At 42.4% G+C, this 14,773-nt stretch overlaps 1 protein-coding gene across 2 annotated transcripts; it reads left to right on the forward strand.

Moving 5' to 3' along the window:
- Positions 1–1,836: 1,836 nt before the first annotated feature.
- LOC106540161 (uncharacterized) lies at positions 1,837–11,593 on the forward strand. Of its 2 annotated transcripts, XM_087704400.1 has the most exons (5): positions 1,837–1,945; positions 5,635–5,672; positions 7,441–7,507; positions 10,184–10,621; positions 10,988–11,593. In XM_087704400.1, the coding sequence occupies exons 1-5, from the start codon at positions 1,861–1,863 to the stop codon at positions 11,464–11,466; spliced, it is 1,107 nt and encodes a 368-aa protein (XP_087560526.1). In that variant the 5' UTR covers positions 1,837–1,860; the 3' UTR covers positions 11,467–11,593. The 2 variants fall into 2 exon arrangements, with proteins under 2 accessions (XP_087560526.1, XP_087560525.1); XM_087704399.1 differs by having other exon boundaries at positions 10,184–11,593.
- Positions 11,594–14,773: the final 3,180 nt, after the last annotated feature.

Raw genomic sequence — 14,773 nt, forward strand, 5'->3', positions numbered from 1 at the left:
ACTGTGCCAAAACCATAGTTACAGATGGATACCCCTATTTATTGTAATATAGTGGAATGGTCAGACATTCCAAAGGTTGCTGGCAAGGGAGAAGGGACTGCAACCCATGGTTTGCCTAGTTACCCAGCAGAGTGCTCATAAGGAGCCTGGCAGCACACTCATTAGAATGTACTATTGCAAGCTAAATGTGCCCACAGCCAGAGGTTCAATCCTGACTGGCTCAAGGTTGAGTCAGCCTTCCATCCTTCCGAGGTTGATAAAACGAGGACCCAGATTGTTGGAGGCAAAGATTCCGACTCTGTAAACCATTCAGACAGACCAGTAAAACGCAATGAAGCAGTATATAAGTCTAAGTGCTGTTGCTATAACTTACTTTCACAATTGGGTTTAAGGGGAGCTCAGCATGTCTTGTATATATGGTTACAGGATAATCTAATCAGCCTTTGTGATTTTGAAATTATAATTTATATTATATGTTAATTGGGCCATTGTGGCTTGCTTAATAACAATGGAAACAAATGATGATTTACTGTTACAAGTGAAACTAGCCATTAAACTATATTGCTGAGCAATGCTATTGAACCTCTTGCTATTTTTGGCATTTAGGTGTGATGCATGTTCTCTTCGGTGGCCAGAAAACATGGCATGTGGCAGCCCTTTGAAAGTGCAGGCCTCTAATGTTAGTACATTTTGCACTGCGCTTTGTTGTGTTTGAAAAAAATATGTTTTGTTGTGTCTGAAAAAATGTCTTCAGTAAGACTTGTATTGTGGTACATATATTAATTTCTTAAGTACAATTAAAATCAATTACCAAACCTTGAGTGTTTTTTCCTTAAAAGTAAGTACTGATAGTTGTAGTGGCTTGGTGTAGTGGGTAGACTAAGCTATTAAGTGTGTAGATTACAATTTATCACTAGAGTAACATTTGTATGAATCGACCTGGTACCACCTATATGGCTAATCCTGTCTGTGTGACATAGGTGAATTATAGGTTCCCCAATTGTTTCTGGAAATAAACTGTTTTGACTTCTGTCACTGGGAGTAGGTGGGGAGCTATGCTATACAATCTGCTTCAGCTAATACCTCTTGGTTTTAAGGTTGGTTAAAGTTTATTGGGTCATGCAAAACTGGAACACAACAACCATTGGGGGAGTGGGGGTTGTACCATCAAATCAAAACCTGCACTTTCACAGCCTGGCCATTTTGCACAACCATCTTTAAGGAAGCTCTGGGCACAGCAGGTTGCAAGAGTCTAATTGGAAAATGGTTTCAACATGGGTGATATTTTGATTATTGGGCAAAACGCACCGTGAGTTAATGAAGGCAGCTGGATGCTGGATGTCCCCTGGGAAGAGAACGGCCCTCCCATCACCTGGAGGCTGCGCATCTCATAGTTTCCAGCCAGGATGAAAGCAAAACGGCCCATCTGGCCTGGCTTGAGGGCCGCATCCGGGGCTCCATCCGGCCTGCCTTCCTAACCTCCACGGGGGAAGGGCGGGACAGGTGTGGGACCGCCACCCGCAAGGAACACCCCATCCTGCTGGCTCTGGTGCGGGAGGGGGGCACAGCGTCCAGGTTCCCTCGGGACGGCTCAGGTGGGCCGGAGGAGTGGGGAAGCCCAAGCTCCCGAGCGTGAGGGGATGCCCAGTCCCTTCTCCGGGGGAGGCGCCTGGTTCAGAGATACGAAAGATCGCGAAAGAAACGGCGGCCTCCGCAGCCCCAGCCAGCGCTTCGCCGGGCAGCTATAGCGGTTGGTCCGGCGGAGATGCTGCCCGGGGGCGGGGGTGGCCGGGCGGGGCGCGGGTTCCGAGGCGGGGGCGGCGGGGGCGGCGGTTGTGCCGCCCGAGGAGGAGGAGGCGGATGGCGGCGGGGCGAGGGCGGCCGTGGCTGCTGCTGCTCCCGGCGGCGCTGCTGAGCTTCCTCCCGCCGGCGACCACGCACCCGAGTGAGTGGCGGGACGGGCGGGGAGAGGCTGCTGCGGCCATTGCGGATCCAGCGCGAGCCGGGGAGGCCTCCGCCGCAGAGGGCCCGGGGCTCGCGGGGAAGAGCCGGAGACCCCCGCCCGCCTTCGCCCCCCTGGGCGGTTGAGCGGCGCCACACCGCCGGGCGTTTCCTTGGCGACAGGCCCCGAGCCTGGCTGGGCGGCGGGAGGGCGAAGAGAGGCGCCTCGGGGGGAATTCGGTACCCGGGAGCGGGAGAGGCCGCAGGAGGCGAGGAAAGAGGCGACGAAGCCCCCCCTCCCGCCCTTCCCTGCAGCTCAGCGGCGGCCCTCGCTGGCCTCTCGGGGTCTCCTCCACTCCGTCCCACCGCAGCTTCTTCCGTCTCAACCGGGATCGCAGCCCATTCGGAAGAGAAACCGCTGCAGAAAGCCCGAGCACAAGCGGCGGGAGGCTAGGCGGTCATCTAAGGGCTGCCCAGATGTTTGCAGTTGCCGTCTGCCTTCCTCCTTTTTCTACATATCTGGTTATCACTTAGATCCCCCATCGGTCTTTTTCTGGGGCCAGACCACTTCAATGGGCTTCTCTGATAGAGCTCACTTATTTTCCTTTCCATCTTATATTTATCCATTCTTGACTCTAGGTTACTTCTTGGACCAAACACTCAACATTCTTAAGAACCCAATTTCCATAGCACCAGTTACTTTCATTGTTGCTCCTAATGTACTCAACTCCCATTTCCTGCAACAAAGTGGTTTCTACCCACCTGTTTTTGCTTCTTCCCTTTCCCAACCCACCTCACATGGTTGCTGTTGTGGAGAGACTAGAGACTAGACTGCAATAGAATCGTTGGACGGTCTTGGAGGTCTTCTAGTCCAAAGCCTTGGAGGGAAGCCATTCCACTGATTAATTGTTCTCACTGAAAGGGAATTTTCCTTAATTCTAGGTTGGATCTCTCTTTGATAAACTTCCATCCATTGGGCCTGTCCTAAGCTTCTTTGGAGGTTGGGCCCCCTCTTGTTTGTGGCAGCCCCTCAAATATTGGAACAGCTATCATGTTGACCCTAGTCCTCCTTTTCAGAAAACTAGACCTACCCAATTCCTGGAACCATCTTTATAGATTTTAGCCTCCAGCCCCCTAACCTCCCCAGAGACGCAACATCTTTTTTGCATCATATTAATGAAAACCGGATGCATGGTGAGCTTTTGATATGTTCACCACCTTGGGTTACTTTTAAAAATAAGGACGACAGGATACAGACAGACAAAAACAAATGAACTATTCCTTATAGAACACCACATATTAACACTATGTTTCTGTTACACCTTGTTCTTTGCCGCAGCTCTTTCAGATTCTCCACCAGCCGCATTTGTGTGTACAGAAATCTGTATATATTCATGAGCCTAACCTCAAATGTGACCATAAATAATATTTAATATTATTTAATATGCCCATAATTCCATTAAACACCGCACATCTTTTTTCTTACTTCATACTTAAGAAGGCTGAAACATGCTAAGCATTTTTTTTATTCTCAGTCACGTTTGATTTCTATCCCACATTACTGCTTTCAATAGCCAACTATTAACTCCCTGATCATATAAAACATTCCACATTTCAACCCATTAAATGCTTTTTCTAAATGAACAGATACATTATAAACATTCCTTCTTACACTCTTTCTCAGTTACCTACCAAAATGCAGATCCCGTGTCTGTCTTTCGTTGTCCTGTCCGGTATAAAACCAGGCTGTCCAATGTTTTTCTCATCACTTTCCTAATGCACACGTTATAAAGATACAGTTTTGCACCATCTCTTGCTGCCTTTGGTGTTTGATATATTTACCACAGTTTATATACTACGCAATAAAACAAGGCTCAAAGCAGTCTACAAAAGAAAAGAAATCACAACCTTAATACAAACTGAGCAAAACAAAGCAACATGGCCCCAAGGAAGAGCTACAACATCCAGTCTGTAGTAGGAAGGGTCCCTTGTTATCTCCCCATTCGAAGGTTCCTTGGAAAAATCAGGTCTTGATGCCTTTCCTGACAACCAGCATGAGGGGAAACAGGAAGGAGGCGAGCAGCTGAGAGGCCTCCTCTTCATGTGTCCTGCCTCTCTCTCCTCTTTGAGAGAGATGATAGATTCTTCTAGGATCCTGTAAGATCTAATTAACAAATGACAGTCAAACTACATTAGTCTCCCTGCTTTCTGAAAAATAAAACCTACTGGATGGAATTTTTTTCTCTTTTTTTTAAAGAAAGGTTTTTTTTTTATTTTTCTCTTTCAAATTCATTCACAAATATACACTTTTATAATTACTTTTAACAGTTATCTATTCATCATTAATCTTTATTGTTATTTTCTCGCAAACATATAGAATAGAGTTTAGGTCACTTTCTGCCACCCCATGGCTTCATCTTATTTTGCAACAACCTTGCTCCTCTCTTCTCAACCTCCCTTCTCTGCCTTCTTCTTTCCTTCTCTCCTTCCTCATTTCTTCTTCCCCTCTCTTTCTCACACTATTCCTCTCTTCTCCTCCTTCTTCCCCTCTGTCCTATTCTTAATTCCCCTCCCTTACTTCATCTGCTTTTACCTTTTCTTCCTTTCCCTCCTCATCCTTTGGATGGAATTTTCTTTTGAATGCACATTGAAAAATCAATGATATTAAAGTGAAGCATGTGCTTGAATGGTTTGTGCTGTAATTCATAGATAAATTTGCAAGCCATCACATTTACACACACACACACACACACACACACACACACACACACAGTGCTTCAACCTCAGCATTTCCTACCAGCAGACATTCCCAAAGCTGTATGAAACAGGGCTGTAATCACTAACATTTTCTTTTTAATTTCACACTCTCACTCATTCCCAATCAAACCTTGAAAATACTCATTTCACTTCAATTTTATCCCAAACATCACTTAATTCTTAATTCTTTTTATTCACAGGGGCTCTTTGTTTAGCCTTTTTCATCCACTTCCAGAATAATTGTCAAATCACACTGCATTTTCTGTGCCTCTTTTTATAATAACTCTTCCTCTTATAGCCTCACCTAATACTGCAAAGCACAGTTGTTCGAGGTGGTTTTCATATTAGATGAAGATATGGGAAAACCCACCCTACTTTTAATGTTTTGGTTGACTTCTTTAATCTTCATCAAAATCTTCATTCAATGTTTTCCCTTCTCTTCCAAATCGGGAAAGGAAGAAGAGATATTCGTTCCATGTTGTTTTTTCTTGGGACTAACCAGCTGGAACGGAACTTGACTGCTGGGGAGGAACCGTATCCCTCCAGTTCACTTTCTTGCATTAGTAGTGAAGTGGTTTGCTTTTCACCAGTTTCAACCCTGCTTAGGTTTTTGAGATCAGTTTTGTATTGGATGAGTCTGTTTTGAAAGAGCACTTTAAGCCATTCTCCTCATATGGCTACCATTGCTTGGCCAAGATTGTAACTCAGTGGAATTATATTAGATGACTTCCCTAACCTTACATATAGATTTGCTCAAGTTATTTCAAAGGGATGGTGGCAATAGATACAAAACATCATTCATGATTTTTTAAAAATAAAAAAATGAAGAAAATGTCTGTCATCTAAAATGAGCTGAAAATCTATTGTTACACTAATAGTGACTAACTCTGATTTTGTTGTTTGTCTTTTACTTTTTCTGTTTTGTTTTGTTTTTAGGTGTGACACACCGTTACGAAAATGTTAAAGTAGTGGAGGTAATGTTAGTTTTAAGTTACAGGAAATAGGTTGCATTTCTGATACCGTAAATGTATTAAATCCCTTCTGATCCACACAAAAATATGAACATTCTTTTTTTCACACCCAACCAAGTATCCTTTCCCCACCCAGGCTGCATTAACCCATGGCACTAGGACAGTGATGGCAAACCTTTTTGACACCAAGTGCCCAAACTGGAACCTGCGTGCATGTCCGTGTGCTGGAGCACCGGAAACTTGAAGACCAGCTGGCCGGCAAACACATGCCTATTTTTTGGCTGTTTTCAGCCCGCTTTTTGTGCCACTTTGGGGTCAAAAAAGCCCCCCAAAACAGCCTGAAAGCAACCCCAAAAATGACTGGAAAACAGTCTGGTTTTTGGCTGTTTTTCAGGACGTTTTCCAGCCCCTGTGAAGACCAGCTGGCCAGCACGCATGTGCATGCCGGAAACCAGGACAGCTGGAGACAGTGCACGTGCCCACAGAGAGGGCTCTTCGTGTCATAGGTTCGCCATCGCGGCACTAAGACATAGCTTGTTGATAGTAAGCCTTGATTTGCAGCTTAGAAATCTCAGTGCCTGGGTAGACGCAATAGACCAAACTAAAGAAGCAGTGTTACGGCTCAAACGATTATACTTGAATAACATTATGGGGAGAGTGTGTGTGTAAGTCAAGATTATGTGATGGGGAACCTCCCTGGGAAAGTTGCAAACAACAAACCCAGGACCCTGCAACCATTGCAAATACATGTCATGTATTGCCAAGCACCCGGAATTTAATCATGTGACTGTGGGGATGCTGCAATGGTCATAAATGTGAAAACTAGTCATAAGTCAGATTTTTCTCAGTGCTGTTGTAAATTTGAATGATCATTAAACAAATAGTTGTAGCAATAGCAATAGCACTTAGACATATATATTGCTTCACAGTGCTTTTACAGCACTCTCTAAGGGATCTACAGGGTCAGCCTCTTGCCTCCAACAATTTGGGTTTTTACCAACCTCGGAAGGAGGGAAGGGTGAGTCAACCTTGAGCCTGGTGAGATTTGAACTGCCAAATTGCAGTTAGCAGAAGAAGACTGCTACTGCACTCCGTGGCTCATAAGTCAAGAACTACCTGTAATCCTTCTGAAAATATTGAACATCAGGCGCTGCCTCGGATGGTCTGGAGGCTAAGCGAGAGCTTGCTTGGATGCAGAATGGATGCCTCACAGCCTCGTGACTGCCTCTTGGATCAAGCTGCTTTCAAAAGTGGGCTGCAGGAGATCCATTGTTGCGTGGGAAGAAAATATTAGAATATCAAACTTATATTTATCTGATTCTTTAAAGCTCATATTTAATTTCCATTCTGGGGTTTAATATGCCTAATTTGTTGGTAGAGTACAACCTTGATATGATTAATTGATAAAGTTTATTGGTGGTGCATGCTTAAAATAATTTTACTGATAAGGGTGTAGAATCCTTCCAAGTGGGTTGGCCACTCTGCTGAAAGAGACGTTCCTTCCTGCCCAATTATGGATGGGCCTATGAAGAAAAAAAACACGTTTGAGAATCTTATCAGTCTGATTGTCTTGACAACTTGAAGTTGGTAAAGATTCAGTTTGTGAGGTAAGTGTTCAGAATTGTTATTGAGGTAAAGGCTTTTGAAGCCTTAGCTTCAGCATTCAATATATTCTCCTGGAAGTTTAAAAAAAAAACAAATTAAGCATGCAACAAAAGATAAAAAGCTGATTGCCAGAGTGAAATGATTCATTTTTCTCCCTCTTCAACAGATATCTGTGCAGCCAACTGCAGTTGAAGGGATTGTATCAGAAGGAAAAGACACTGTTGAAGTTCAGCGTAAGAATTATTTTTCCCCCTCTCCCATTACGTGTTCAAAGTGATTTGATGCACAATTATTTTAAAGTCTTCCCAGAACAGCTTTCTGTTGTTGTCTCAACTGGCCTGTTGTCATTGCACGAGCTTTTTTGGTTCTTCCTTTCAGTCTTTGCACAAGTTTATTATATGCGTTTGTGGGGGTGAGGGTCAGGAAAAAGAGATCTCTGGACATAAGGAATGCACCCTGCTATGGCTTCCTCAAATTTAAATGCAAATGTAGATACCTGTCAGGGTAATAGTCTGTGATAGATTTCAAAGAAATAGAAAGCCAGAGTGATCATCACACTCTTTAATAAAATAAACACTTACAGGAGAAAATGGACACTGCTCCCTGTGATGGACCCCAGGTGTGTCAGCTGTGTTCTGCCATGGCACGCCTGTGCTTAAGCAGCAGTTGTGTAATGCTTTTTACACTGATCATTCATTAATCATGGATGCAAAACAAGCTGTATGAGAAACTGGCTTATCAGCCTATGAAATGCTTTTCTTGTGAACTCCTGGCACTACCTCCACTGGCAGCCTGTGCCATGTTTTGCACCTCTGGCTTTTTATACTAAAAGTCCATGGAACTGTTAAACATGGGGCTAGCTTGGTTCACGCTATACACTCAGCCATACCGTCAGAAAAAGCACTGTATTAACAGGCTTTGGGGATTCATCAGGAAACAAATGAGGGCAAGATGGAGTCAAACTGCTGAGGACTATTTAAGGAATCCTGGCAGGATCTCAAGCCAAAGAATAATAAGACAAGAGGTGGGCTTTTGTTGGACTGTGGAGTTGCCACATCAGGAAGTGAATCTTTTGGGAAAGAGAATATGCCAGGCCTCTCAAGTTAAAATCATAGAATCTTTGGAGCCACCACATTTGGTATAAGCACCATCCGCTGCCCGCTTTCCTTTCCCTGGTTCATTGCTGTCTTTCCCGTCTTTCAAGAAATAAAAGACAGGAAATTCCCTAGCAGCGTGCCTCTGCCCATCATCCTTTTCTGCTGCTGACATCCAGCATCTCTGCCTCAGGTTATTTTGCAGGTCAGTCTAAAAAGAAGGGAAACAACAAAATAGAGTTGGAAGACACCTTGGAGATCTTCTAGTCCAACTCCCTGCTCAAGCAGGAGATTCTATACAATTCTGGACAAATTGCTATCCAATCTCTTCTTGAAAAATTCCAATGATGGACCACCCACAACTTCTGAAGGCAAGCGAGTAACTACTCTCACTGTCAGAAAATGTCTTATTTCTAGGTTGGTTCCCTCCTTGATTAATTTCTATCTATTGCTTCTTGTCCAGCCCTCAGTCCTTTGGAGAATAGTTCAACCACCTGTGTGGAATTGTGATAGCCTCTCAAGTATTAGAAGACTGCTATCATGATACCCCTAGTCCTTCTCTTTGTTAGACATTAGACATACCAAATTCCCACAACCATTCGTCATATGCTTCAGCCTCTAGGCTCATATTCATCTTTGTTGCTCTTCTCTGCACTCTTTCTAGGGTCTCAACATCTTTTTTGTATCGTGATGACCAGAACTGGAGTATTGGTCTCACCAGTGCAGTAGAAAACGGTGCCGTACGATAACTTCCTATGAATGTTAGTATACAAGCATCTGAGGCCTTTTTGATTGACTCTGCATTTGCTTCCTTCGTGTCCTGTTTTATATTTGATATCCTCTTCTTTCTTACCACTTAATTGATTGCCTTAAGATTTATGCTTGGATTCGAGTCCTAAAAATTGGTCTCCTTCCCCATCAGTTATAATTTAAAGCACTTCAGATAAGCTGAGCCAGTTGTTTTCCAAAAATATTCTCCTCCGTTCTTTTGAGGTGTAGGCCATCCCCCTGCCTGAAGCCCTTCATGTAGTTATTGTAGACTGTGGTCTAGGAATCCAAAGATCTCTTGATGGCACCATCCTCTAAGGCAGTGGCTTACTTCAAAAATTATCTGTTCTGTCATTGGATGTTTACTTTTGTTGGGAGCACAGATGAAAACACCACCTGTGTACCCATCTCTTTGGCTTTCATGCTTAGTCGCTCATAGTCTGTTGCTATTGTTTTCAGGCTCTTTGTTATATCATTCATTCTCATGTGAAAGAGGACAAAGGGACAATTATTTTAATACACCTCTCAATTACATCTTTGATCTTTGCTCCTGGGAGACAGCATACTTCTCTAGGTAGATTGTCTGGTCTACAAAACTGCAATTTAGTTCCCCTGAATAGTGAGCCTCCTATCACCAACAGACGTCTTTTTTTCTTGAGCAAGTCTAGTCTCCTTTTTTCCCTGTGATTGGTGACACCTGATGATGTCCTTTCTCCAGAAGTCTGCATGCTGTCTTATGAGGAGAGGCTTTGAAATTGATTGTTTAGCTTCAACAGGGCTGGACTGGATTGCATGGGCAATTTTATTTTTATTTTCTGAGAGCACGGGGCCCTTCTGGTAGCAGAATATATCACTAAGCCATAAAACATAACAGAATTCAAATAATTTCATCTGGATTTAAACTAGGAACGGTTATTAATGAAACACTGAGTTCTTTCAAATTGTGGTATGTAGCAGTGCAGACATGTTTATAAAAGCTGTTTCTTTTTCAGAAGACAAAAAAGTAAACAAGGTATACATTTAATGGCTTTATTTTCTGCTTCACAGAACTTTCCAACGCAGGTGAAACTGCAGCAAAAAAGGAAGAGCAAACTTTGAATGATCTTGTGAATCTTTTGCAAGATGTGGTAAAAAATATCCCCACAGAAGTTGTATTGTCAACTGAACCCCCTCCAACTTTTTTGGCACCCGAAATGGCAACTTCTCCATCTGTAGCAGTGGACACTGTTTGGGTAAATGTGCACCCCCAAAGTGAGAAGTCCCAGTCAATTGCCTTGATGAGAACGGATACTCCAACTACAACAGCCTTTTGGAAACTCAGAAATGACTCATCTGCATCTGTTATCCTGCACCCAAGTCCCTCAGAAAACCTCCCACGTGAGACAAGTGAGTCTGTTATTCTGATTTCTGAAGAGTCAACTCCAGGAGACACACTGAGCACTATTTCCATTCAGTTGGAAAAAGAATCAACCACTAAGAAAGAAGGTAAGAATTTTGATCAGTTAACAAATGGAGCCTTGGCTAGTCTAGTGGAATCTCTAAGAAATGTACAAAAGTTACATAGGACGCTAGACAATAATGAACCACAGCACAAAAGCCATCCAGTGAAGTTGACTCATCATGAGTCTAGAGGCTTAGACATCTTAGAAGCAATTGATACACTAATTAAAACCATTAAGAATGCACCATCCTCTGTTAAAGAAGACCCAGCTCTTCATGAGTATGTTGAGGAAGCTGAGGGTTACTTAAAAAATGCTCTGGAATTAGCAGGGGAGGCAGAGAGGAAGCTGTTGCAGAAGAAGGAGCAGGAGATGAAACTTGACATTGAGCTTCTTAATCCCCCATCAACAGCTCCACCTGTAACAGAAATGAGGCTGGACATAGAGCTGCCTTCCTCCCTCTCATCCGAAGCATCTGAGACAGAAATAAAGCTGGATATAGAGATCACTCCTTCCCCATCAACACCTCCAGCCGTCACGACATCTCCTTCCCCATCAACAGCTACATCAGTATCGGAAGTGGAGATCGTTTTGCCTGCATCTGAGTCTGTGGAAAAGAAAGCAGAAGACACGGAAAAAGAAATGGGGAAATTAAAAGCATTTATTAATTTATTATATGGCTTTAGCCCCGAATTAACAGAATATGCAGAAAATTCACCACATAAAAAGATGGCTCAGGATATGGTTGAAAGATCAATGGATGTCCTGGATGCCATAAAGAGTGTTTTTTGTGGAAATCCCAAAAAACAAAGTAAACAGATTTTGAAGCATTTGTTACAGAAAGACATGGAGCTCGTAAGACAAGCCATGAAGGAAAAAAGAGCCTCTTAAGATACGTTTACTCCTTGGTACTGTAGGTTTTTATGAACAATCAAGAGGTCTGGTATCTTAATTGTAACAGCTATTGAAATACACCTGTAGCCTTTTTCATGCCCAAAATTAAATGTTTGTTTTTAAATATTTTTGTTTTCATTTTTTCTTTGAATTGATATCTATTATTAAAGATTGAGAAACAAAGAATTAATTTAACAGTTGTATGTTAAAATCATTTCAGAAAATCCTGTTCTTGTCATTGGATTAACTGAATGATTATTTATAGCTCTTGCTGAATGAATGACCGTAAGAAGAGGGTCTAGGAAGTTGGCAGCTGTTTCTGGGATTGATGGTTATTATTCATTGTTCTTTGTTCTCAGAAAAGGAACCCAGAAGACTATTTGTGGACAGCTATCTTGCTGATAGCCTCATTAATCCATATTTAATAGGATAAAAAAACTTGTACATTGGATATGTGTTAAACCAGGGATGTCGAACTCAAGGCTCGGGCTGGATTCGGCCCATGGGGTGCTTAGATCTGACCCCCAGGGCCACCCTGAAAACAGCGAAGGACCGGCCCACGGTACCTCTGCTAGCAAAAATAGAGCTTGGGAGGGCCGCATGTGACCTCTGTTTTCGCTGGCAGAGGGTTTCAGGAGGCTGGCACAGCCAAAAACAGAACTGAGGAGCTCGTTTTCGCTGGCAGATTGCTTGGGGCACCACAGGTGCCCCTGACACAAGTGACGTCGAACTAGCCACGCCCACGCTGTCCATGCCCTCCTCGCCCTGCCCCTACGAGGTCAAATGTAACCCTGATGCAGCCCTCAATGAAATTGAGTTTGACACCCCTGCATTAAGCCTAAACAGATAGCAGTAAAGTGTGATATGCATCTTTTAAGACACTAAACTTCAAGATGAATAATGTAATCCCAGGGAAAGAGATTCTATGGAAACTTTATTTGAAATGTTAAAAAGATTTATGCTCATGTAGAACACCAATTATTTTTGGTCCTTTTGCCGTGTTACTCAGTTCGATGAAGAACAAATCAATTGAACAAAGAAGCTTTGTTTTTTTATTGAAAAGTATTATCTGAATTAATTATGTTTTGGCCTCCCCTGAGTGGCTTTTGCATTTAGCTAGTCAGCAGCACCTGTTACAGGAGTGTAGCATGAATTTAAGCAAGCCTCTCTTGAACAGGGGAGTGTGGCTGACTACTGCAGAGCAGGTACTGAATGCTACACGGCGATATTTAGTTCAGCATACTTCATGTCTTCTTATATGTGTCTAAAAGAAGTTTTATAAATTATTTTGGGAAGGTTTCAAGAAGCTAGACAAAGAAGCCTCTGGCACAGGAATTTCAGGTAATCCTTTCCTACCTTTTTCAATGCATTTTGCATTTTGTGTCTGAATTATCCAGACTCGTTTATTCTAAGTCTTTTTCTTCAGAATAAATGTGATTTGAGTCTCATGGATTCAGCTGAGATGAGTGAGAGAAAGCTGCAGCCTTTGGGTAGGAAGTTTCAATTAATTCTGCCAATTCTGTGATTTGAGCAAAGTTCAAAACCGCCTATGATTTGGGCATTTTCCATGAGAAGGAAAATGGAGCATATTTTGTGAAAGATTATGTTATTACTTGACTTTGTGAGAAGATTTTCACATGACGTAAATGATCAAAGTGCTTAAATAATTGAGTTTTTAAAGAAAAAAATCAGTATCATCTTTCTTTGAAAACTCTGGCTTTCTTCCAAGCTACATAGAGGCAAAGCAATTGATTTTGCATGTACAAAATGACCATCTTTGTAATATTTTTCACTGCACAAAATGTCTCATTCTCAAAGTTGCTGCAGCTTTCAGCATGGAATGCTTTGCACCTGAGCTCTGTGCAGTGACTTCCCATTTGGTCATCCCACAGTACCTAATCTGGACCTGGTGTCTTCTGGGCTGGGTTAGAGTTTCCAAAATGCCCAGCAGATCACAAATTGAAGTGGGAACTCCCCTGTTTTTCACATGTCTGTTGCAGTCCCTTGTTCATAATTTTGAAGTACAGTAGCAGTTTTGTTTTGAGTTTGTTGTTCTACAAGTAGAATTTGTCCAGAAAGGGAAGCGGAATTCTTGTGCTCCTTTTCTGAGGGAGAGAAAATATGGATATTATGGCTCTATAGTTGTACTAATTTAAGCAGTACACAATCTCCTCAGCATTAGGAATGAATTCATGGAGGGAATGTGGCAGTTAGAATAGTCCCTGCTCACAGACAGAATCTAATATATAGTCTCAAAATAATGATGTAAAAATGACAATAAGATGAAACTATATAAATAAGAATAACATTATTTAGCTGTAAATTACACAGCAAGTACCAAGAGATAAAATGTTAACCAAATTGATTGAAATCAACAATAACAACAAAGAAAAATGCTTTCTCTAATCTCCTGACAATTACAGTGTGGAATGCAAACTGTCCATAAGATTCTCAGCTGGGGCGACAAATGCTATGAAGATTTTAGTCACTCTTACCATTATTTGTTGAAATAAAACACCTCATTAAATTCACATTTGTGAGTGATTTGTGATTTCCATTGGGGTGATCCCTGTAGTCTATGCTTCTGCTGTGGTTTCCAAGCGGACTGTGAGCCAAAAGTGATAAGGTGTCAAGACCAAGAGACATTGTCATTCTTCTTTATTCTCCCTTTGGTCATTCCAGCTCCAACCCTACAATCCTGGGCTCTCTTGCTCTCTGCACTCCATTATGGTTAACATTTCCAAAATTTGCCAATCAAATCATGGGATTGAACAGACGCTTCCCATGAATCATGTACTATAGTAATTTCTTACAGTTGTTGCAATCCATAAGACCCAAATGGAAAGTCCTGAAAGTTCTCACAGGATCTGTCCTGTAGAGTTGATGCAATGTTAACTTATTGGTATTGTCTGTGTCATCTGAGACTCTGCATCCTCAGTTTTTCTCTTGATGAAGGTCTGTGTGTGTGTAGAATAACCATTAGTTTATAGAATATTAACACCTGGAGAATCACAAGTAGGAATGTCCTGGGGGAGAAGTGGAAAATACCAAGAGGGTTGGCAATCTTGTGATCAAAGTCCCATACAGAGGTAAGGGTTCAGTTGTGTGGTCACAGCTGCCACCCTGACTTTACATCCCTAGAAAAGAATGATGAAGCTCAACCCTCTTTGGCAGTTTCATCTGCCACCTACACACATTTCATCTATGTTCTTACAACGCACCAAAGGGAGCAAACAAAAGATCTTAGAAGGTGATTCAATGAAATGGCCCAGAGCCATAAAGCTGCTACTGTCAGTTAGCCTAT

Source organism: Thamnophis sirtalis, unplaced genomic scaffold (assembly GCF_051295495.1).
Source record: "Thamnophis sirtalis isolate CommonGarterSnake01/CBP01778 unplaced genomic scaffold, rThaSir2_p1.2 scaffold_2, whole genome shotgun sequence".
Lineage (NCBI taxonomy): Eukaryota > Metazoa > Chordata > Lepidosauria > Squamata > Natricidae > Thamnophis > Thamnophis sirtalis.